Source organism: Pogona vitticeps, chromosome 1 (assembly GCF_051106095.1).
Source record: "Pogona vitticeps strain Pit_001003342236 chromosome 1, PviZW2.1, whole genome shotgun sequence".
Taxonomy (NCBI): domain Eukaryota; kingdom Metazoa; phylum Chordata; class Lepidosauria; order Squamata; family Agamidae; genus Pogona; species Pogona vitticeps.
This window is the reverse complement of record NC_135783.1, coordinates 348,090,813-348,114,089: the sequence shown is the minus strand read 5'-3', so window position 1 is coordinate 348,114,089 and position 23,277 is coordinate 348,090,813. Positions and strand designations below refer to the sequence as shown.

At 45.7% G+C, this 23,277-nt stretch overlaps 2 protein-coding genes across 3 annotated transcripts in view; one reads left to right on the top strand and one right to left on the bottom strand.

Annotated features, from left to right (window-relative positions):
- SIX4 (SIX homeobox 4) overlaps window positions 1–4,210 on the bottom strand; it is a 43,032-nt gene extending 38,822 nt beyond the window's left edge. Inside the window, exon 1 of the mRNA XM_020813195.3 lies at window positions 3,120–4,210. Within this exon, the coding sequence (XP_020668854.3) occupies window positions 3,120–4,105 (986 nt within the window). The 5' untranslated portion in view covers window positions 4,106–4,210. The remainder of the gene's footprint in view (window positions 1–3,119) is intronic.
- A 6,372-nt stretch (window positions 4,211–10,582) lies between these two features.
- Window positions 10,583–23,277, top strand: part of MNAT1 (MNAT1 component of CDK activating kinase) — a 142,021-nt gene continuing 129,326 nt past the window's right edge. The window contains exon 1 of one of the 2 annotated variants that reach the window (XM_078383792.1): window positions 10,583–10,767. In XM_078383792.1, coding sequence (XP_078239918.1) covers window positions 10,679–10,767 — 89 coding nt within the window. In that variant the 5' untranslated portion in view covers window positions 10,583–10,678. The remainder of the gene's footprint in view (window positions 10,768–23,277) is intronic. The other variant, XM_020813209.3, reaches the window with a different exon arrangement.

The window sequence follows — 23,277 nt, the reverse complement described above, 5'->3', positions numbered from 1 at the left end:
AGAGAAATTTTGAACAGCCTTGCATTCTCACAGTTTCCAAAGGACTGGTAAAACTGTCACGTGGAATTCGGCCACTGTTTTAATGGCTTTCGCCACCAAAAGAAGACTGATACAAAGGCCCAGTAAGGGCAATTAATTCATACTGCAAGCAAAACAAGGTAGCATCTCCCCCCTCCATATATACACGGGGGGGGGGGGGGACGGACCCTCTGCATGTCCACACCATCAGAGTGGTATTATTTGTTTGTTTCTTTGAAATATTTGTATACTGATTGTTTTTAGCTTTAATGTTGTCTTTTATGTAATGATGTAAGCTGCCCCATTATACCCATTGTTCTTAGTTTTAAATATTGACTTTAATGAGGTAAGCCACCCTTGTATACTCATTGTCTTCAGCTTCAAATATTGTCCTTCAATGATGTAAGCCGCCTTGGGTCCTTTTTAAGAAGAAAGGCGGGGTAAAAATCAATCAATCTGCCTCGCCAGAGTTTGCAGATGGGCCTTCTGGGTTTTGCATCACGACCATGTATTTTGGTTCGCTTTGATGTGGGCTTCCCCAAGGACAAGCAGGGGCTGCCTCAGCATAATTGTGCCCTTGTGGATTTTTGAAAAAAAGAACACAAAAGCACTAAAGTGTTGTGTTTTTTTTTTTGCCATCCCTCAATTCCTGGGGGGGAGTGCAGGAGGGCAAAGGGAGGGGGAATGATATCAGGATCGGAATGAGCTTTGGAGAGGCAGTTGATCCCCTCAACCTGGCTCCTTCCAGGCAGCTGAATACCCCAAGAGCCCCCCCCCCAAATAAACAACTTCTCTTCTGCCCTGCTGCTGGATCAGCAACAAGGGTCTGACCCAGGGAAACAACACGGCTTTGATGCCTCGTTTTGTGACATTAGGAACACACCCGTGTATTTTCTGCTAGGAAATGAAGAGTAGGAATAGATGGGAATCTGTGAGAAATTTGACCGGATAAATTCTCCCAAAGTCCGGCCGCAGAACAGGCACATATACATACACAGTCTGGATTAAAGGTCAACTAAAAGGCGATCTGTTCTGGGGGATTTTGAGGTCAGGGGTAGTTCGGGATCATAAGCCAGGGCGCACCTTGCTCCCGGCTTGTGGGGGAAACCTAACCTGAAGCCAAACGGCCCTGAATCAAGTTTCACAACAAGAGGAGCAAGGAGTTGCATCGGGGTGGGGGGGGTGGGGGGGAGAGAAAAGATAAAAAATTTGCACACTCTGATTCCTTCCCTGCCCAAGCTGCATTAAAAAAAAAAGCCCAGGGCCAATGATTAACGCTGTCAAATAAAGTGAGGGAAAAGTCTTTATGAGCTCAGGAGCAGCGCCAGACTGAACCACACGTATTTGTTTTTCGAAGGAGGCTAGAAAGTAAAAAAAAATAAGCCTAAGGAAAGAGGTCAGTGGAGGATCGGAAGGTTTCCCCAGGTCTGAAGGGGAGAATAACAAATTTTGACTCTGGAGCTGCTGTTGTGTCCGACGGCATGCATTCTTCTGTGAGCCCAAATGAGACAAAACTGAAAAGAAAGGCAGAGCTCTACGGGATCCAAAGGTGGCGTCTACTGGAACAGCCTTTGCACTAATGGGAAAACCAGCACCTCTGAGGGCAGATGGAAGTTTCGTTGGAATTTGTCTTTTTTTCGGAAAAGCCAAGGGGAAGCCAAGAACACAGGGGCGGGGGGGGGAGCAGATCCCAGCAGGAATGGAGCGACAAAGAATTTTTGTGGGTTAGAATGGGGGGAAGGCTTTGTGCAAGAAGCATGAGAAAGTACGCCTCCGGGCAGAAGTTTTTGAAGGTTACAGGGAGAAAGGAGGGAGAAGGGGCCCCGGGTGAGCGTTTGTGTAGGTAGGGGGGCAAGAAAATGGGAGAGGGGGAGCTTTACATTAGAGGAGACAGGCCCTGCTAGTTTGCCACAGCCCCTTTCATGTCCAGCAGGGCTAGGAAGCTTGGGTGGGTGGCTGTCTTTTGCAGGAGACCAGCGTTTTTTTTTTGGGGGGGGGTTTTCGGAGCCTGAGAGAGGAAGAGAGCAGTGGAAGGTGTAAGCGCCATGTTTGTCAAGGAATGTGAGCCAAGAAAGGACAGAGGGCTGGAGGGGGTGGGGGTGAGAAAGCCAGGCAGGAGGGGGGGGGAACAGGAAGAGCAAGAAACAGGCAAGGTGTTTGCAAGAGGCAGACCTGCGGGGAGGGGAGAGGAACAAAGCCAAGCAAGGTGGCCGGAGACAGAAAGAAAGGGAGCAGGACCGGGCAGGAAAGGTAAGCCCAAGCATTAGGAGAGAAGCACATTGAAGAATCTCCAGTTCAAGTTTCCAATGACTTGAACTGGAAGGGAGGGGGCAGCTAGGGGGGGGGGAAGCTTCAGCAGGCTCCCCTTCTTTCAGCCCCAGCTCTGACCCCAGGGAAGTATGGGAGGGGGGAGAAGGATGTCCCTACATCACAGGGCTGTTGTGAGGCTTTCCTGAAGGGGAAGCACCCCAAAGGGTCTGCAATGCAATATAAATATTTAAGGAAGACAAGGAGCAGAAGTGAAGGAATTGGGGTGTGTGTGCGGAAGAAACCAGATACAAAGTACAGTAGTGGGAAAGTGACACAGTGGGTGGGTGGGAAGCAAAGGGAGGGAGGTGGGGCAAAAAGGCCAAGGCAAGGAAAGTACAAAAGGGGGGGGGGAGGGAAACCAACCAGGGAGTAGAAATCAGGCCTTCAGCAGAAAACCCAAGTCCAGCAAGAAGGAAAAGGGGGGGGGGGGAGGGGGGAGGCCACCAACTTGCACCGCAGGTTCCTAACAGAGGAACTTCTTGCAAAGTCCTGCCAAGAAGAAAGATCCGAGAGAAGCTTTGGGGGTGGGGGGAACTAACCCGTAGGACCTCCACCCTCAAAGGGCAAATTGTAAAGCAGGCATGCCTTGACATCTGGGGGCGTGGAGGCCATGGCCACACGGCTCCTGAGCATGTGGTGAGTTCATTTCCCCTCCCCCCCCAAGGCAGGTCAAGGCACTCGGGGCGCGGTGGCCGGATCCAGAGGCAGCTTTCTCGTCCCTTTCTCCCTTCCCCCCCCCCGCGCCCCCCCCAGCCCCCCGGGCGGCTCCCCTCTCTCTCTCCTCTGCTCACCTTTTGGAGTGGGGCTCGGAAGGGTTGCGATCCCTCTGGCGCCGGTTCTTGAACCAGTTGCTGACCTGGGTGAGGGAGAGGCCGGTGACCTTGGCCAGGTGGCGCTTCTCGGCCGGCGACGGGTAGCGGTTCTGCTGGTAGAGCTCCTTGAGGGCGTTGCGCGACCTCTCCTTGAAGCAGTAGACGGTCTCCTCGCCGTCCCAGATGGTGCGCGGCAGCGGGAACTTGCGCCGCAGCCGGTACTTGTCGACGGCGCCCAGGGGCCGCCCGCGGGCCCGCTCCGCCTCGGTGTAGCGCGCCTTGTACCAGAGCTCCTGCAGGAGCGGGTGGTTGGCCGCCTCGAAGCTGTGGCCCTCCAGGATCCCGTAGAGCTCCCCGTAGAGCCCTTGGTGGAAGGCCACCAGCGCCCGGGCTTTCAGGAGGCTCTCGGGGCCCCGCAGCAGGTCCCCCGGCGGCAGCGACCACAGGAAGCGGGCCAGGCGGTCCAAGTGGCCGCCCTGCTGCAGAGCCTCGCACACGCAGGCGACGTGCTCCGGGGAGAAAGCCAGCGGCGCCGGGGGCGAGGAGGAAGAGGACGAGGAGGAGGACGAGGAGGAAGGCGGCGAGGACGAAGGCAAGGCGGCCGGGCCGTCCCCTCGGCGCTGCTGCTGCTGCTGCTGGAGGTGGTTCCTCGCCAGGAGTTCCGCGTGGAGCAGGACGGCGGCGGCGGCCGCTTCCTCGTCCGCCCCCTCGCCCTCCTCCTCCTCCTCCTCCTCCTCCTCGCCAGCCTCCTTCCTTCCAAAAGCCGCCGCCGTCGGAGGAGGCGGTGCAGCCCCCGTCGTGGCCGCCGCCGTCTCGGGAGCGGGGCCGTCCTGCGTGGCCTTCTCCTGCGTGGAGAGCATTTCCAGCACGGCTTCGGGCGGGATCGCCGCCGCCAAGCCGCAGTTCCTGGTGGTCGGAGAGGAGGAGGAGGAAGGAGGAGGAGAAGACGACGACGAAGAAGACATCTTCCCCCCCCCCACCCCGCTCTTGTTTTGGTTTCGAGAGTTGGGTGGGATTTCCTCCCCCCTCCCCTCCTCTCTCTCTCTCTCTCTCTCTCTTTCTTTTTCTCCCCCCCCCCCCGGCCGCCTTTCCCTGGAAAGTGCAAAGGCGCCCGCCCGCCCGCACCCCTCCCTTCCTCCCTGCTCCTCCTCCTCCTCCTGCCGGCCTCCTTGCACCGCCACCCGGCTGGCGTTCAGCCGATCAGGTTTCCCCGGCGCCACGCACGAACCTCATTCAGACGGCTTGGGCGAGCAAGACGAGTGTGTAAACGGATCGCGGGCTTCGGTCCCCTCGTCCTCCCTCCCTCCCTCCCTCCCTCCCTCCTCCTCCTCCTCCTCTCCCCCCCCCCACCAGCCCCACTTCCCTCCCTCCCACTTTTCTCCTTCCTCCTCCTCCCCCTCCCCCTTTCTCCTAACGCGACTCCACCGAAGCGCCTCTCCACCAAAGGCTACACATACAGTATTCCTAAAGGCACAAGGCAACTGCCGGGCCCGGATTGGCCGGTTCACACGGCGGGGCGGAGGATCCGGGGTTTCTACAGCAACCGTCCATCAACTCCTCCCTCCCGCTTTCCACCCCCCCTTACACCTCCAGCCGCGCTCCAGACGACTTCCTCTCCCTTCGAAATGGGGCGCGCTTCTACCTGCGGGTTTTTTTTTTCGTGCTGCGTCTCTCACTTTCTCCACTCCTTGCCTTTTGGGTCGGTTGTTACGGGAGAGAGGGGGGGGCGGATTAAGACCCAAATCGACTGTGCACTCCTCTGTGTGACTCTTCTCTTTCTTTTTCCACCTTCCACTTTTTTAAAAAAACACTTTCGAAGTTTGCAAATCAATAAAAGATGGGCAATTTTGAGCGGCTCGCCTGGTGACTTAAGTGGCCGGATCTCTGCTCTAGCTAGCTGTTTGGCTAAAGCAGAGCATCCCCATACGTGGAAGGGGAGTCAGTCTCGTGGAATTCCGTAGAACTTAACTTTTGGAGGAGGCATTGGAGTAGCTGTAAGGATACTGGGGAAAATAACATACGAATTTGCTTCCATAAATCCTGAAGTCCTGCAGAAGTGTGATGAAAGTCACCGCGTGCTGATCTGGGAAGCAAATTATAGGGAGTTCAACGGGGTTCCTTTCCGGTTAACGGGAGTGTATCCAGATCAGAAGTCTAATCCTGGTCATGTTTACTCCAAATCCTGTTTCCCAGACTAGTATGCTTAGTACTGCAGTTTTAGGTTGCAATCCTGTGCACTTATGGGCAGAAGAGTGCCACTGACTCAAGGAGACCTACCTGTGATTAAATGGATAGGGTTTGCATAGACGCCCACATTACTATCTATGACACTTTATGAATAAAAAGTTTTTGCCCCAAAGAGTTTGCAGTGAGACGTTGCTGCAAATACACAGGCAAGAGAGAGAGGGCCAGATGAGGAAGATGATGGACTCGTTTCAATTCCAGGTGCACAGTTCTATTTTAAGTAGTAAAGGGTGAAGAAGCAAGTTCCCCTGAACACGGTGACATTTACTCCTGAGTAACCCCGCCTGGAATTGTGCTCCATGTTACTGAATTCCAGCCTGAATGTGCAAAGCGCAAGTTCAGGTTTCATAATAGTCTGGGGCAATTGTACCCATTTTACGGATGGAAACTGAGACCATGCTGAGCAGGGCACGCCATTCTGTATCTCCGACTGTGGATGACATGCAGCCAGCTGATGTCATATATTTTACTCAGAAGTAGGTCCTCCTGAATTTGGTCATACGCCCTTCCAGGCCAGTTTTGCAGAAGACTGCAACTTTATTCAGAAGCACTGCTGCGATCCTATGCCTTACAGAACTCAGTGGGGGCATTTTCCTCTCACAGTTGGATACGGCCAAGTGTGGAAGGATTGCAGGCTAAAACTGCAATGCTGTGCATATGTATGTATTCAGAAGAAAAGCTAACAGTTCCATGGGAAATACACCCAGGTAAGGCTACAGAGGATTGCAGCTGGCAGTACGTTTCAGTTCAATAAACTGAGCTTGCCTCTGAGTAGACACACACTACAGGTTGCACAGAGAAAATGCTTAACTTTTGTTGGATCCAATTTTTTAGCTGCAGCATCTTAGCAAGTTTTAATTTACAAAAGCAAAAGGTTTAAATAGCGTTTTATAAATAGAAAGTGCATCGTTGCTAAATAAAAACAGGTCACTTTGGAACTTCAAGGCAGAAAAAAAAAGAAACTGATAAAATAACAAATGGATAATAAATGTTTGTTACAATCACGAGAAATCTGACTTGTCTGGTTAAACACAGTAGCTAGTTTCCGTCGTTCAGGTTTGGATAAGGGTGATTCGCATAAAAACCTTATGTTGTATATGTTTGGATTCTCTCTACTATTTGCCCTTCCTTTTTGTGGATTCTGGGCTCGGATTGTGTCGTGAAAGTTGCAATCCTAAGAGTGCTTACGTAAGAGTGCTTTGAACCCAGCCAGACCACAATCCTATGGATTTACTTCTGAGTAAGGATGGTTAGGGATCAGGCGGTAAACTAGCACAGCCCGTTCTCATAAATCTGAGTTGAGCTTAACATCCTATTGTACTGAAGGAGATTCTGGCTTTCACGTCCTGTTCAGAAGTTAAAGCCCACCAGTTTAAATCTACTTCCTTAGCTTCAGCTGGAGTCGACCTATTGAATCAATGGGATGGGCATAACTGTTGCCTTACCGTTCATCAACTCTACTCTGTGCAAGACTAACTGCTGGATCTAGGCTTTGTTCCTGAAACAAAAGGGTGCCTGAGGTTGCACGTTCGTGAAAGAAAGCAGGCAGGTTACAAAAATGTAAAGTAGCAGATATATGTCTGTTTACCTGGGAGTAAATACGAGTGGAATTTATTCGAAGCAAACATGGAGGAGATGCAATCGGTAGACAAGAGGTTCTTGACACTGAAATAATAACAGAGCACAAAAGACATGATGGTGGTCTGTGTGTTTTAAAATCTGGTTTTGGATATCTTGAGGACTACATTATCTTCCTTCCAAAGTCCTAGAACACCGTTTCTTTCCGACGCCAGCCCCATCACGGTTTAGTCCCGCTTCTGAGCCAGGTCTCCTAAGTTCTCGGTCAGTGAACCACATACGCCAATTTCTCAGAATTTCGGAAACAGGAATCTATTAGCTCTGTAACTTCATATGTTAATACTGTATATTTACTTGGAGAAGCTCGTGGACGGGTTATTTTCGTGGACTTCAACGCCCATATTTCTTTCCTGCCATTTGGCTTGGTGGATTATGGGAGCTATTATACCAGGAAAAATAAATTTACCCAAATTATTTTGGAAATTAGTCCCTTACAATTTCACAGAGCTTGACTTGCCAGAAAACCTTGTAGACTGCATGACTCTATTCACATTTAAAAGCCAGATAGAAGTCACCCATTCACCTTCTTCCTAGACATGTTTGCCTACCACTCAGAAATGACTTCGGGCGTTGCAGGTCTTTACCGGAGGGATGCGATCCACAAAGTCCTTACGCAATGTTTTAAACTGGACTTCCAGGTATCACCGACTGATCCATAGATCTCACTCTAAGGTCATTAACTCCGAGTTGATCTTTTTCTTCTTAGTACTATTCGTTGCTGTTCCGGAAATCATAAAACGGATGGCAATTATACTTCTCACGTCGACCGAAGTGACACAGTCAATCAATGCACTTTCACAAGTTTCAATCCTAAACAGATTTGCTTGGGAGTAAGCCTCCACCGAAATTAGTAGGGCTCATCCGAAGGACATATGCTTAAGAGTTGACTGACAGACCTCATAACTAGATAGGAGACTTCGAACTGAAACCAGCTACCAAGGATGTCATTATTAATAAACCATAACTGTCCTTAAATACATGACATGCTTGGTGTACGATCTATAAGTCACTTTACCAGAAATATTCGGATTTAAGATTTACTAGGAGATTGTCTGAAGAGGTCTTCCTACACAATTTCAAAATTTCTGTTCAGTGAATGTAACAATATACCACCGGTTTTGTCTAAACGTCCATTTCCACGGTGCGATTTTTATTCATTTAATTACAATATGTTAAAATCTAGGCGCTGCCACCTAACTGTCTTGAAAACAGTTCTGCTGCCTATGGACCAGAAAGGGATTAATTTGCCCCCCCCCCGATTCAAACAACATTCCTTCCCACTCACTAGCTGCAAGGCATATTCCGTGCGACTTTAATTCACGGAGACTCCCGTCCCCACTAAACACCTCTAGGCTCCACAGTAATGCTAGCAAAAGATGAAGAAAGCAGGAAAAGAGGAAGATCAAGAATGAGATGGATTGACTCGGTAAAGGAAGCCACGGCCTTGAGTTTAAAAGAGCTGGGCCAGGCTGTTAATGACTGGGCGTTTTGGAGGTCACCCATTCATGGAATTGCCGTCAATCGGAAGCGAGTTAGTGGTGGAGACCAAAGAAACATAGCTCCGCCTGTCAAGTAACAGTTACTCTGGAGTAAGGACAGCTAATCGGTGGGATAACACCTCTTTGCACCCCAGTTCCAACCTTTGGGATCCTCAGATCTTGAATGTTTAAAAAACTTTTTTAGATTGGAGTTCCCGGAATCTCCAGGCAGAACAGCCTCTGGTCATGTTACCTAAGGGGATTCTGAGATACGTTGCTCAGAAAGCGTTCTGGGAAAGATTGCCGTCTGACAGAGGGGAAAGCCGTTGCCGTTCTTTGTATCCTTGTGAGTTACAGTAGTGCCATGAAAAAGGGCTAGATTTACCTCCGAGTAAAAGCGCATGTAAGCTTGGACTGTAGGACCAGCTTCACCAGGCTGTACATAAACGATAGGATTGCAGCCATAACCGTGGCGCATACACTGTATTAATTATTGATCTGCTACTTTATCAATACATTTTCCTAGGCAAACCTTAAAGCACAACCACCGTCTTTGCTCTTACAACCAATATTAACTGCACTTTGTCAGTCTGAAGCGATTAATATTTACTGAGAAGTAAGTTTTCCTAAACACATTTGCTTAGGGTTGAGCCTTGCAGTTTAATGCTAGGCACGATTGTTCTGAAGTAAAGGCTCAGCTACATCAGTTTGAGTTTACCTAAGCTCAGGCAGGTGCTGCATCTGGGCATGTTTACTTGGAAGTAAGATCCCGAGGGGCCAATTAACGGAGTTTACTCTCGACTTAGTACATCGATGTGGTGCCCCATCCCATATAGAGACTTAGGCGCGCACCTGGATCAGTTGATTTACGGGGCTTAAACGTGCCCAACTGTGCATGAGATTCCAGCCTTCAAAGCACAAAAAGTTATATGGATCTGTCTTAATTTGCTCCGTGATTCCGATCAAATGGGAAACGAGAGAGGCTGCCGTCCACCGTGTGCCCCTTTGGTCGTATAGTGGGCTCGATCCAGTTGATTTTATTTCAGAACCAATGCGCACGCAATCGAACTGCAGCTATAAAGAGCATTATCTCATTAATATGAACTCAGGTAGGTATGAATTCCTAAATCAATCTTCTCCTAAAGAAATATGCCCATGAACGCAGTATGGTTGGGGCTAGTTAACAGCAGGAACGCGCTACAAAGGTGCGATCCTATGCGCAACTAACTTTGGAATAAGCCCCAATAAAGGCAATGAGGGTTACTTCGAAGTAAACACGCACGATTGGGCCATATCACGGACTGGTATAGGGTTTGTTAACTCCTCAGCGGTCTTTCCAGGATCCTATTCCTCATGTTAAATTGCAAGCCCATCGGGGCAAGGATTTTTTTTTTTAAACTAATAAAACTAAACTTACAACCGTTCCTCTCATAGCTTTTGAGGCTCTAAGCTTAAGCATACCTACTAAGGAACAAAACTGATAGACACCATGGAATTTACTTTCGAGTAAACGTATATAGAGCCACCGTAGTATAATATACACACAGCGTCCTAGGCGTAAGGAGCTCTGGGTTCAAATTCCATGAAAACCCACGGAACGAGCTGTTTATGGGGAACCCACTCCTTGACTATCTCGAAAACCTTATTCAGGCGGGATCCACAGGCTTAAATTTGCTATTGCTGAGCAGGCCTGTTGACAGCCCGTTGTGAAGGTCACTCATTTCTAGGCTCGCCAGAAGTCGGAGGCGACTTGAACCGGGCAGAACAACCACACAGTCCGAAAAGACCCAGGGGGGACGACGACGCCAGGATTGCGCCCCATATTGGTCTTTAAACAGCCTATGACATCATTAATCCTTGGAATTTTTCCCCAAGACCCTCTATTGTCCCCCTAATCCTCTTCCCCATCCCTTTTTTCCTCAGGTTCACTCAAAAAAATTCATCTATTTCTCTGCCACAGGCGAGAGATTGTTCGGGGGTGTGTGTGGAGGTGGGGAGTGAGGGGGGGAAGAGGAGCTTCTCCCGCCTTTTCGAAGCGGAACGTTGGTTCCGGAGCTCGAGTTCCAGCCGGAGGTGGTTCGCGGACGGACGCCGCTCCGGCGGAGGCGAGTTTGGGGGGGGGTCGGGCTTCGTCGTCTTGCGGGCGCATCCGGCGCCAGCAGGAGCGAGGCGGTTGTCATGGACGACCAGGGCTGCCCCCGGTGCAAGACCACCAAGTACCGGAACCCCTCCCTCAAGCTGATGGTCAACGTCTGCGGCCACACGCTGTAAGTTGCACTGCTTTTTTTGGGGGGGAGAGGGAACCCCCCCCCCCAGAGTGGGGCAGGGCTGCGAAGGGGGAAGAGAATGAGGAATATCCGGTGCTCGGGGGGTGAAAGCCAGAGATGAGAAAAGTTACTGTACTTTTTCTCCCCCCCATACACACTTTTTTAAAATTTTGAATCCCAGAACCCGCGGGCCATGCTAGCTGAGTGGGTGGGGTGGGATCCTGAGTGTGGCAAGTCGAAAGAGTCACTCTTTCTAGCCCTGGTGAGTAAAAGAGTCTCGTAGCCCGGTAACGAGTAACGAATTTTATTTGAGGTAACGTCTTTGTCGTCTGCAGCCCCCGCTGCCTTGCCATCCCCTGCTCTTTGAGGAACTCAGCTGCTGTTCACCAAATCTTGGGTCAAACGGGATAGACTTCAGGGTGTCACAAGACATTTTGTTGTTTTTGGTTTTGCTGTCCCTGAACTATCGCATACACACACACACACACACACACACACACCACAAAATAATGAGAGGTTAATTAATGATGTAAGCTGCTTTGAGTTCTTTTTAAGGAGAAAGATGGGGTAAAACTGCTTTCAATCAAATCAGAAAAATAAATAATTTCTTTAGAGGGTCTTTTATTTATTTATTTATTTATTTATTCATTCATTCATTCATTCATTCATTCATTCATTCATTCATACATACATACATACATACATACATACATACATACATACATACATACATACATACATACATACATACCTCGCCCATCTGGTCTAAAAGACCACTCTAGGCGGCTTCCAGTATAGTAAAAACAGTGAAATAATACAAAAATACAAACAATTACATAAATCATATTGTAATAAACAGAATACAACAATAGAATAGAAAATACATAAGGAGAGAACAAACAGAAAACTCAGATATTAACTGGAGGGAAGGCCTGAATGTATAGCCATGTTTTTAATTGACTTTTAAAAGTGTCCAAAGTGGGGGCCGCGCGGATCTCAGGAGGGAGATTGTTCCAGAGGCGAGGAGCCACCGCCGAGAAGGCCCGGTTTCGTGTCCTTTCTTTCCGGGCCTCTCTCGTTGTTAGGCTCCTCAGCCTCACCTCCTGGCTCGTGCGGGTGATCCGAGTAGATCTAGGTGGAAGCAGGCGTTCTGTCAAGTATCGAGGTCATGCCCCTTACTAGAAGTCACCCTGGGCCTTTGCATCACAGAGATGAGATATTTATTTCACGGCGCTCTCAGTAGTGGCAGACCTACATTTGTGGGGTCCTGAAGCTTGAACTTTTATGGCGGCCTCATTGCAACCAGCAACAAGGTTTGGGTAGCCATTGTTACCTTCTTCAATCAGGTTGTTCCACCAGAGATCACCACTAATTAAAAAAAAAAGTGGACTAAAGTTGCTTCTGGAGTAGCGATGTAGAATTTCTGGAAAGTTTTAAGCCCTATGAAATGGCTGTGAAAAACAAACAAACAGAAAAAAAAGTTGTTTTTTCCCTCAGTTTTTTTCCAAATCCAATTTATATGGTTTCAGAATTTCTGGAAATGTTACATATCTGGCTGGGACTGCATCTTGCCTAGAGATGGGAAGGCCTGCAGAAAAAAACCTGGAAAAATTGGAGACAAACAGTCCCGCCCCCCGTTTTTTTCCAAAGCCATTTTATATGGCTTCAGCATTTCCAAAAATGCTACATCTCTATTCTGGGGACCTGCTGGGATTAAGGGCTCTGAAGCGTAAACTATGTTAGTTTCATAGTGAATCTGCCCCATCTTTCACTGTGGCATCTTAAATATTTTGAGAGATATTACTTCAGGCTGTACTTTTGACATACTATGGTTATTTAATTAAACTATGTATAATTTGTTTATTTGCATATTTATATCCCATTTACCTGTACCTTTGCTACTGTGTATGTTCCTACATACACCTGTCTACAGATTTGAAGAAGGTTCTGCTCTGGCCTATGCTGTCACCTGAAAGCCATGGTTCATGTATCTGACAAAGTGGATTCTAACCTACACCAACTTTTGATATACAGTAATATTAAAAACTTGGCTGTTTATACAAGACTTCCTTCCAGTGAACACTTGATTTCTTCTTTTTGTTTCCCCTTTTCTTTTCTTTTCTTTTCTCCATCTTGAAGTATTTGTCTATTGATATATTTTATATTTTTATATATTTTTATATTGTCATGTATGTTATGCATGCTGGAAGCCACCTAGAGTGGTCATCTGACCAGATAGGCGGGGTAAAACTACAATAAATAAATACATAAAATAAACTGGACATGATGGTCTGGCAAAGAAGTCTGAGAGATAGATGGCCAGTTTAACCTTTAAAGCACCTTGGGTTCCCAGATGTTCTTGGACTAAAACTTCCAGAAGCTGTCACCACTAGCTGTGCCGGCCAGGATTTCTGGGAACTGTAGTCCAAGAAACCTATAAAGCCCTAAATAGCTTGGGTCCAAGCTATTTCAAGGACCACGTAGCTCATTATGAGCCTGCTGTGGTGCTAAGATCATCAGGAGAAGTCTTTCTCTTTGTCCCACCACCTTCACAGGTAGATTTGGTGGGACATGGGAGAGGGACCTTCTCTGTTGCTGCTCTCAAACTCTGGAACTCCCTCCCACTGGAAGCCAGGCTGGCCTCATCTTTCCTGTCCTTCTGCAAGCAGGCAATAACCTTTTTCTTCAGGCAATCTTTCACTCAGTGAATGGCTGCCTGAATGGAGTTTCTAAATGGATTGTTGTGCCTTGCTGCTTTGAATGTGTTTCTGTTATTGCTTTTGTTTACCATTTATTAGATTGGTATTTGTTTGATCCTTTTTAGTATTTGTATATTAGTTTAAAGTATTGTCTTTTAACGATGTAAGCCACCGTGGGATAAAAGTATTTTAAATAAATCAGAACATATGGAGGTCTAAGATTTAAAGAAAAAGCTTGAGTGCCTTTGCATGTCTGAGAACCTTGCCTGCTGGATATGAGGTGGCAGGCTGACTGGGGGATATATTGGAAGTAGATATGGGAGTATTTGTATATGAATACGAATATTCCCGCGCAGCTGGACTTCACAAGGGTCTGTCCCATGGGGCTGGACTGTCCACTTACGCATCTGGTGGTGGCGGCAGCCTTGCTCATCCTCCCAATCACTCCCAGAGCATCACTTTCTTCCCGCTCGGCTGGCCACTCGGCAACCATGCAGGGAGACGTCCTCCTTCCCCCTACCTGTAGTGGCTAGCTAAGCAGGAAGAGAGCGACATTCCATGCGTGATTGGAAGGATGAGCGAGGCTGTTGATGCCGTTGGACATGTGAGTGGATGGTTAAGTTCACGTATACGAATACAAGTGCCCCCATCTCTAATTAGAAGGATGGCATTTTGCCCATATTTGTCAAAGCTTCATTAACTTTAGGTCAGGTTAGGCCCTGGAAGTAGATAATCTTGGGGTTATGTTGATGAGACTTATTTTCCAGTTTTTGGAGGGCAGGAAAATGAAGTTTGTCCCTGCTTTCATGTTTGCTCATTATGCTTTTGGCTTGCTTTGTGTACCAAAAATACCTAGTCTTTACTGAATAAGTGAAAATTGGACCTACTCAAAAGTAATATAAGATATACAGTGTTGCCCCGCTTAATGATTACCCCGTTTAACGGCAAATCTGTTTCACAACAATGTTTTTGTGATTGCTTTTGCGATCGCAAAACGATGTTTGAATGGGGTTTTTTCGCTTAGCAACGATCGTTCCCTGCTTCGGGAACCGATTTTTCGCTTTACGACGATTTTCAAACAGCTGATCGGCAGGTTTCAAAATGGCCACCCGCTGTGCAAAATGCCCCCCCGCTGTTTTTAGGACTGATTTTTCGCTGTAGAGGCACCGGAAAATGGCCACCCTATGGAGGATCTTTGCTGGATGATTAGTATTTCGCCCATTGGAATGCATTAACCGGTTTTTAATGTGTTTCAGTGGTTTTTTTATTTTGCTTGACAACGATTTCTCTCTACAGCGATTTTGCTGGAACGAATTAACGTTGTCAAGAGAGGCACCACTGTACCTGTTAACTGAATTTCAGTGGTATTTATTATAAGGAGTGCATCATTGATATATAGTACTTTGTTGTAATGGCAAATACCCTGTTTTTCAGAAAGGAATCAGAGTAATTGCAAGTACTGTACTGTGGCAATGGAGCCAAGATCGAAGTATCAGGACTTCTTGATTAGCAGGAGTGATTATGTCTTTCATCCAGCTCTTTCATGTAGTCTCTGTATTCTCACTCTTATATCTGAAGGAGTGGACTTATTCCACGAAAGCTCAGATTAAAACAGGGTTGGGCAATTAATTTCTTTAGGGGGGCCACATAAAAAATCTGAAATGTGTTCGGGGACTGAACCAAGTTTACTTAAAAATAAAATGAAACAGTGATGTTATGATTGTTTTTATTTTAAACTTGTTAATTTTCACAAATACTAAAGAGGTTTTTGGCGGTAAATTAAAGATAAGCAACCGATCAACTTTAGACAAAAAGTTATAAATGGTTTTGATGTTCAGAACTGTCGGGGGGGGGCGGACAAGAGCGGCTCGCAGGCTGTATGTGGCCCTCGGGCCACACTTTGCCCAGGTCTGGATTAAGATATAGCAGTTGGTCTTTTAGGTGCCACAACATTTTTGTCTTCTTTATGTTTTAGTTTAGTTAAGTTTTGGGTTTATTGTTGATATGCTTGTTCAGACTAACATAGCTAGCACTTTAAGACTCCTACCTCAGGTTTCCCTTTCCTCTCTGAGCAGTAGCTGTGGATGGAGAGAGATGGATTTTCCAACATCAGTGTGTTATTATAAATTGACACAGTTTCAATGCAGTATATTTTGGGATGAATTGGTCTTGAATTCTTGAGCAAGCTGCTTAATCCCAGAGTGCTAGCAGAAGATTGGTAGACCCGTTCTGGCAAGGGAGCCAGTATAGCTAGACTGTTTGGCGCATCTGGCTGCAGAAGAACTATGAATCTCCACTGTGCATCTCAGGAAGATGCTAACAGAGATCAGCCAGAGTATGTGTGGCTGTTGGAGTTGTGTGCCCTTGCCACCTGGTGTAGACATGCACCATTCTGGAACACCACTAGAAGGGGGAACTGGTAAATCACTTGTGGGTGCATATCATTAGAAAATCTGTGGAAGGATCAGCATAAATTAGAAATGATTTGATGTATAATTAATTGGTCCTGAATTGGCTTTGCTCCTAGCAAAGTTCAACAGACTGCCAGGAGATGTTCTAACAATTATTGGCTTCAACTCAGCTCACAGATAGCAGTGGACACAGGTAACATCAAGGGAATATATGATGGTATCAAGCAGGCTTTAGGTCCAATACAGAAGAAATCTGCTCCTTTGAAGACTGCTACAGGTGTGATCATCCAGGACCGAGCACAGCAGATGGAACGCTGGGTGCAGCACTACTCTGAGCTATATTCTAGAGAGAATGTAGTAACTGAAGAGGCATTAAATAACATTGAGTGCCTACCTGTCTTGGAAGAGTTGGACAGTGAACCAACCTTAGCAGAAATAAAAGCAGCCTTCGATTCCCTCGCCTCTGGCAAGGCACCTGGGAAGGATAACATCCCTGTTGAAGTGCTGTAAAGAAACCATCACCACCGAGCTTAATGAAGTCTTTTGTCTTTGCTAGAGGGAAGGTGGAGTACCACAGGACATGAAGGATGCAAACGTCACATTGTAAAGGCGACAGGGGTGACTGCAATAACTACTGTGGCATCTCTCTTCTCAGTGTTGTAGGGAAGCTGCTTGCCCCTGTTGTGCTGAAGAGACTCCAGGTGCTTGTAGACAGAGTCTCTCCAGAATCACAGTGTGGATTTCGAGCTAATAGATCCACCATTGATATGGTATTTCCCCTCAGACAGTTGCAGGAGAAATGTAGGGAACAACAACAGGCACTCATTGTGGCCTTCATAGATCTCACAAAGGCCTTTGATTTGGTTAGCAGGGATGGCCTTTTTAAAGTACTTTCCTAGATTGGATGTCCACCTTGATTCCTTAACATTATCAGGTCCTTTCATGAGGAAATGAAGGGCACTGTAGTTTTGATGGCTCAACATCTGATCCCTTTGACATCCGAAGCGGAGTGAAACAGGGCTGTGTCGTTGCGCCGACCCTGTTTGGGATCTTTTTTGCTGTCATGTTGAAGCATGCTTTTGGAACTGCAACAGAAGGTGTCTATCTCCGGACTAGATCAGATGGAAAGCTCTTTAATCTCTCTAGATTGAGAGCGAAGATCAAAGTCCAGCTGAAATGCATGCGGGACTTCCTCTTTGCTGACGATGCAGCTGTTGTTGCCCACTCTGCTGAAGACCTCCAACAACTCATGAACCGTTTCAGCAAGGCCTGCCAAGATTTTGGACTAACAATCAGCCTGAAGAAAACACAAGTCATGGGCCAGGGTGTGGACTCACCTCCCTCTATTACCATCTCTACACAAGAATTGGAGGTTGTTCATGATTTCGTGTATCTTGGCTCAACGATCTCTGACACCCTCTCTCTAGATGTCGAGCTGGATAAACGCATTGGCAAAGCAGCTACCATGTTCTATAGACTTGCAAAGAGAGTACGGCTTAATAAGAAGCTGATGGCGTAGACCAAGATCCAGTCTATAGAGCCTGTGTCCTGAGCACACTCCTGTATGGCAGTGAGTCCTGGACCTTTGTGCACGGCAGGAGAGGAAGCTGAACATGTTCCAGATATGTTGTCTCTGATTCATTTTTGGTATCACCTGGCAGGACAAAGTTCCAAACAGAGTAGTCCTAGAATAAGCTGGAATTTTTAGCATGTATATATTACTGAAAGAGTGACGTCTACGTTGGCTTGGGCATGTTGTGAGAATGGCTGATGGTCAGAATCCAAAAGATCTCCTATATGGAGAATTCGTACAGGGAAAGTGCCCCAGAGGGAGATCACAGCTGTGATACAAGGATATCTGCAAGTGGGATCTGAAGGCCTTAGGAATGGATCTTAACAGATCGGAAACATTGACTTCTGAGTGTTCAGCCTGGAGGCAGGCGTTGCATCACAGCCTCTCCCAATTTGAAGAGACCCTTGTCCAGCAGGCCGAGGCAAAGAGGCAGCCACAAAAGCAACAAAACCAGGGAGCTGGACAGGGGACAGATTGCATTTGTCTTCAGTGTGGAAGGGATTGTCACTCTCAAATTGGCCTTCTCAGCCCACTAGACGCTGTTCCAAGTCCTCCATACAGAGCACGTTACCATAGTCTCTCGAGACTGAAGAATACCATTGCTTGAATTGGCAATGAAAACTGATTAGTTTTGCAAAAGTTCTACTCCTGGTAGAGATTAAACATTACTTTGTTGATACAGATTATTAAACTGCCTGTGTTTTTGCACTCTCTTTGGTGGTGTGCCTATTGGGGGGCATACAGAGTATGACCCCTCGAGATGTTGTTGGTACTGCAACATCCAACATTCCTCGCATTGCTTTTGCTTGGGTGGGATTGCTGGGAATTGCAACATCTGAAGACCACACTTTGCCCATGCCTAAATTTGGAGGGTGGGCTGGTAGCATTTAGTGTAATTGTTGTAGTTGTAAGACATTTTGCGCAAGAATACTCATTTGGCAGTTGATCAGCTTCTCTTACAAAACTGGTTTCTCTAAACTGTTGTAGTATTTGATGTAATGATGTGAAGAAATATAAAAAGCAAGTAAGATGTCTTATTATAATCACGATTCTGTCAAATTGGAAGCCCAGGCATCAATTTTATGAGTTATAAACCAGGAAATAATGTTTAATGGAGTTCCATGACAAAGGAATAGAAACAATATTGTGAAGACATCTGCATTTGATGGCTGAAGTCCTGTTGTACTGCTCTGGTGTGCAACAGAAAACTGCAGAACCAGATCTGAACCTTCTAGCCCAGCAGAAATATTATGTATGAAGCACTTTTGCCTGCGTTCTATATAGTGTTCACGATGGGTATCATGCAACGTATTGCAGAGTTGTGTTGCCCGATGCTCATGACCTGAGCATAAGTAAAGCTGTGAATGGAGAGCTGTATGTTACACAAAGATGGAGAGGATTTCAGGCTATGCATACAATTAGACTATTTGGAGGGGTAGAACAAAAACAGAACAGAAGAAAAAGCCCCCACCCTATTGTGGCGTTTTCAGATTTAATTGAAAGTGAGTTTATGTGGGTTGCAGCCTTCCTCTTCAGACACAAGTTTAAATTTTTGATGGTTATGGTTCTCATTGGGATTCTGTCTTGATTAAGACATGCTGGTTTCCAGCCAATGGAATTTAACCTGTTAGGGGTACAATTGGATTATTCTTGGCCTTTCTTACAGAGGCTCTTAGACTGGCAGTGTTGCTTAGTTCTAACAAAGCAGCAGGCCTGAGTCTTCAGATGAACAGTTGTGGCATTTCCCCTTCAGTTTGAATCATTGTTTGTTTTTTTCCACATTAAAGAAATACTCTTAGTCATATTGATTCTTAATGCAAGGGGAGAAATACTAAAATCACTCAATAAATAGGAAATAAAAATTATAACAGGTTAAGTGAAAGCCAATAACGCTTGTTCTATATTGTATTTTGCAGTTGTTTTACTCTGATAATGGAAAGGGCAGCAGAAACAGACACCACAGATTGTCCTAATGGGCTTCATTGACTGATTTGCCGATCATGAAGATGTTTGTGAAAAGTCAAGCATTTTGTATCTCTTGGTCACCATCTAGTGTGAGTGTAGGAAGTCTCTACACCAGTCATCCTCAGTGGGGGCCCTGGCACATTTGGAGTGGGGCACAGACTGAAAAAATGTGAGAAGGGGATTTGCTATTCATCTGTTCGTGTTGTATCCTTGTTTGACAGGAGGTCCTGGAATCTGAGAAGACCTCCTAAACGAGTCATAGCCAAAGAAAGGTTAAGAATGGCTGCTCCACAAGCAGAATCTTGTCCCTATGAGAAAGCACAGGAGTAACAGTTTATCTGGGTTTACTGCTCTGTTGCCTTTCCCAGTTTGGCAAAGCAGTTGGGGAACGCAAAGGAGAAGTAACGTCAGCCATCTACCCCTTCTGCTTTCTTGGCAAGAAGGGGTGGGGTAGGGTGGGAAAAGGTTGCTTGCAACTCACATGGGTGCTTAATGGTGCCTTCTCTTCCCCTTTTTCTTCTCCATCAGGAAAGGGGAGTGAGGAATGATGCAATTTGTTCCTTTCCCCATGCAGAAGGAGATAAAGTGGAGCCATATGAAGAGAGAATAGAGGCAGAAGACTTTAGGGGTGGGCCAGGGGAGAGACTCTTAACCCATAGATATCATGCGGCCTGCAGGGTTGAACCTCTGGCCCTGGACCAATATAATTCTAAATTAATACCTTTAGAAGTTTCAGAATACTTTACATTTTCTTTGTGTAATTACCAGCAAGTGTCATACGAAGAAGAAGGAGGAGGCTACTAAGGTGATTTTGTATTATATCATAATGGAAGTGGTGATCCTGGTGGGAGTAGATTTTGTTTTTGAATGTTATGGATTGTGTATGGATTATAGTCTTCCTTCGAATTTCTGTTCACATGAATACAGCTATTTTTGGATTTGGTTATATAGCTGGTCCCAGTATTAACATGAAAGACACTTCCTCCCCCTTGGGAAAAAAAAGCAGAGCTTCAGCAAGACATGGCTAGTATAGCCCCTTCCTGATATTCTGTTTTGATACACGGGGATTTCTAGGTTATAACCCCCACCCCATGAGGAAGCATACACATATGTAGATTTCTGATTATTTTGAATGGATAGATAGACTGTGAAGTCTTAAAATATTTTTGTAGTGTATATGATATAATATCCTTGGGAGAGGGGGGCCATGCCTGGGCCTTAGAGCCCTTGGTTTAAGTCCCAGGTTCAGTCCTTCCATTGTTAGGTAGATTATGACTGAATCGTATCTCAAGACCCAGGGAATTGCTGCCAGTTGAGGCTAGTAATACTGGGTTAAATGGACCAGTAGTCTTATTCAGTATGAGGTAGCTCACTATACTTCCTAAGTTACGTGCCATTTGTTGCCTAACAGGGCTGCACAAATTTTAGTTCATTTTGGTAGCCAGCCAGAATTTGTGCGGTCCACTGACTTTAACCCTCTCATAGAGTCTTGATTGTGACATTCTGACAGACTTCCATACCCCCTCTTGTTTGGTGGGTTTTTGATGACTGTGGTATGTGCATGTATATGCAAGCATGGACTTGCTTTCCTTCAGCTTTTTACTGCTGTTGTTCTGCAGTTATTTGAGGCTCTGGTTAACATGAGGGAGAGTCTTCATATTAGTCCTAGTTCTGGGGACAGGCAGGGGTATCTAGCTAGGCTGGGGGAAAAGCACTTTTGTATTTTGCAGAAGTTTTCAAATAAGTACCTTAATTAGTTTGTTTCAGTATGAGAGGGAGAGAGGGAGGAATGAAGATTTGTACTACATTGTAAAAATTTATTGCTATGTGAGCTTTTGTGGATTATTATTATTATTTTCTTCAGACACATAGAGTACAATATTGATGCCATGTTTAGGTTTATGAAAATGGCTGTGGATATGTGAATGAAACGATACAGGATAGAGAAGACATTTGTACTTGTAATGAACATTCAGGATGTAGCTTACATAAAATAGGCAATAGTTGTGGAAGTTAACTGGTCTTCAACATTTATAGGCTCATGCACAACTGATTAGCTTTTGTCTTTGAAATGTTGAAGGAAGCTCTAATTTCTTTGGATACTTCCCTGGGAATAAATGTTCGTTAAAGATGGCTGGGATCTTGCTTTATTCCCTGAGAATAAATGTTCGTTAAAGATGGCTGGGATCTTGCTTTATTTCCCCCCCAATCTAGACAAGGTCAAAGACTTCCAGCGTTAGTGGAACAACTGAACTTGTCATTACATCTCTCTAGTTTCTGTTAAAAGGACTTGGATGTGCTTTGGCTGGGTTGTATCCTTAAGTTCTAACTCTCTGAAAAAGACTCAGTATGAGTGTAACAGCTTTTGATTGCTTTGGCAGTAAAGGTTGTCTCTAAGTATATGCTTGTCTGCTGGCTTTATGTGAAACCACAAACTTATCTGTTATACTTCCTGCTTGTGTTTCAATGCTTGAAATGAATCTTATTTGGGAAAGTTTAGGTTTATGGGATGTCCTTTAGACATGTTATAATAAAGGAAAAAAAGGAAATACCTGCATGGAGGGGAAAAATTGAATCTAATTAATGTGAAGACTGTTATACTGAACAGAACTGAAGAAAGGAAATTTACAGCTAGTTGTAAAATATGCCACACGGTCTCAAAAAGTGAGGGGCCAGAGTTTTGTGTCAGGACTGCAGGAACAAGGGAAAAGCAACCGCAGGTACTGGTTAATAAGGCAGCGCTTGCACTTTAGAGAGGATTTTGGGGAATCAGCAAGAGATGGGGAGGTCTTTAAAATTTATTTACAATTTTTATATAATGGTTTAAAATATTTGTATGTTATGGTTCCAAATGTTAATTAATACTTTTAACTATTTACAGGTTTTAAAATATTTTTTAAGCTGATGTGGGTCTTGGTAGGGAAGAACGGCGGGGTAGGAAGTGGAACAGTAGATGGATTCATGAAGGAATAGCCTTTTTGCCATATTCCCTTTCGCCCTACTGCAAGCAAGATGGAAGGCTGCTCCACCGTGTCATCCCTATTTCCAGAGGAGTTCTGTTAGGGTTACACTTCTAAGCAACTATATACACAACACCACAAAAACCTTTAACCATACTCTTCTGAGGCCAATAGACTGCATTTCCATGGTGGGCCATATTGGAGGACAGCTGACTCTCCTAGTGTCAGCTCCTAGACCAGACCTGGGCAAAGTACGGCCCGAGGGCCACATATGGCCTGCGAGCCGCTCCTGTCCGGCCCCCGGACAGTTTTGAACATTAGAACCATTTATAGCTTTTTGTCTAAAGTTGATCAGTTGCTTATCTTTAACATTACCCCAAAAAACCTCTTTAGTATTTGTGAAGATTAACAAGTTTAAAATAAAAACAATTATAACTTCACAGATCACTGTTTCATTTTATTTTTAAGTAAAGTTCGTTTGGCCCCCGAACACAGTTCAGACTTTTTATGTGGCCCCCCTATAGAAATTAATTACCCACCCCTGTCCTAGACAGTGTGGGGCTTCTGATCGCCTAGCAAACTAATGAAACAACTTCTACCAAGTGGAGGGGGAGTGTGAGGCATCTCATTCACATGCATGCAGTTCCTGTTCATTTTTGGCTACTGAGATGAGTTCTTAAATATAAGGATGATCTGGAAGTAAAAAATAAATCAAAATCTGACACCAAATTCTGTCATTAAAAAAAAGTGACCTTGGGTCCTTTTCAGAAGAAAGGCGAGGTAAAAATATTTTAAATAAATAGAATAAATAATAATTGAGCTCTCTTGAACTCAACACATGCAGATTGAACTCATTTGCCTTCCCCCCCTTAAATTTAGCCTAATTCTCCCACTCTTTCTTA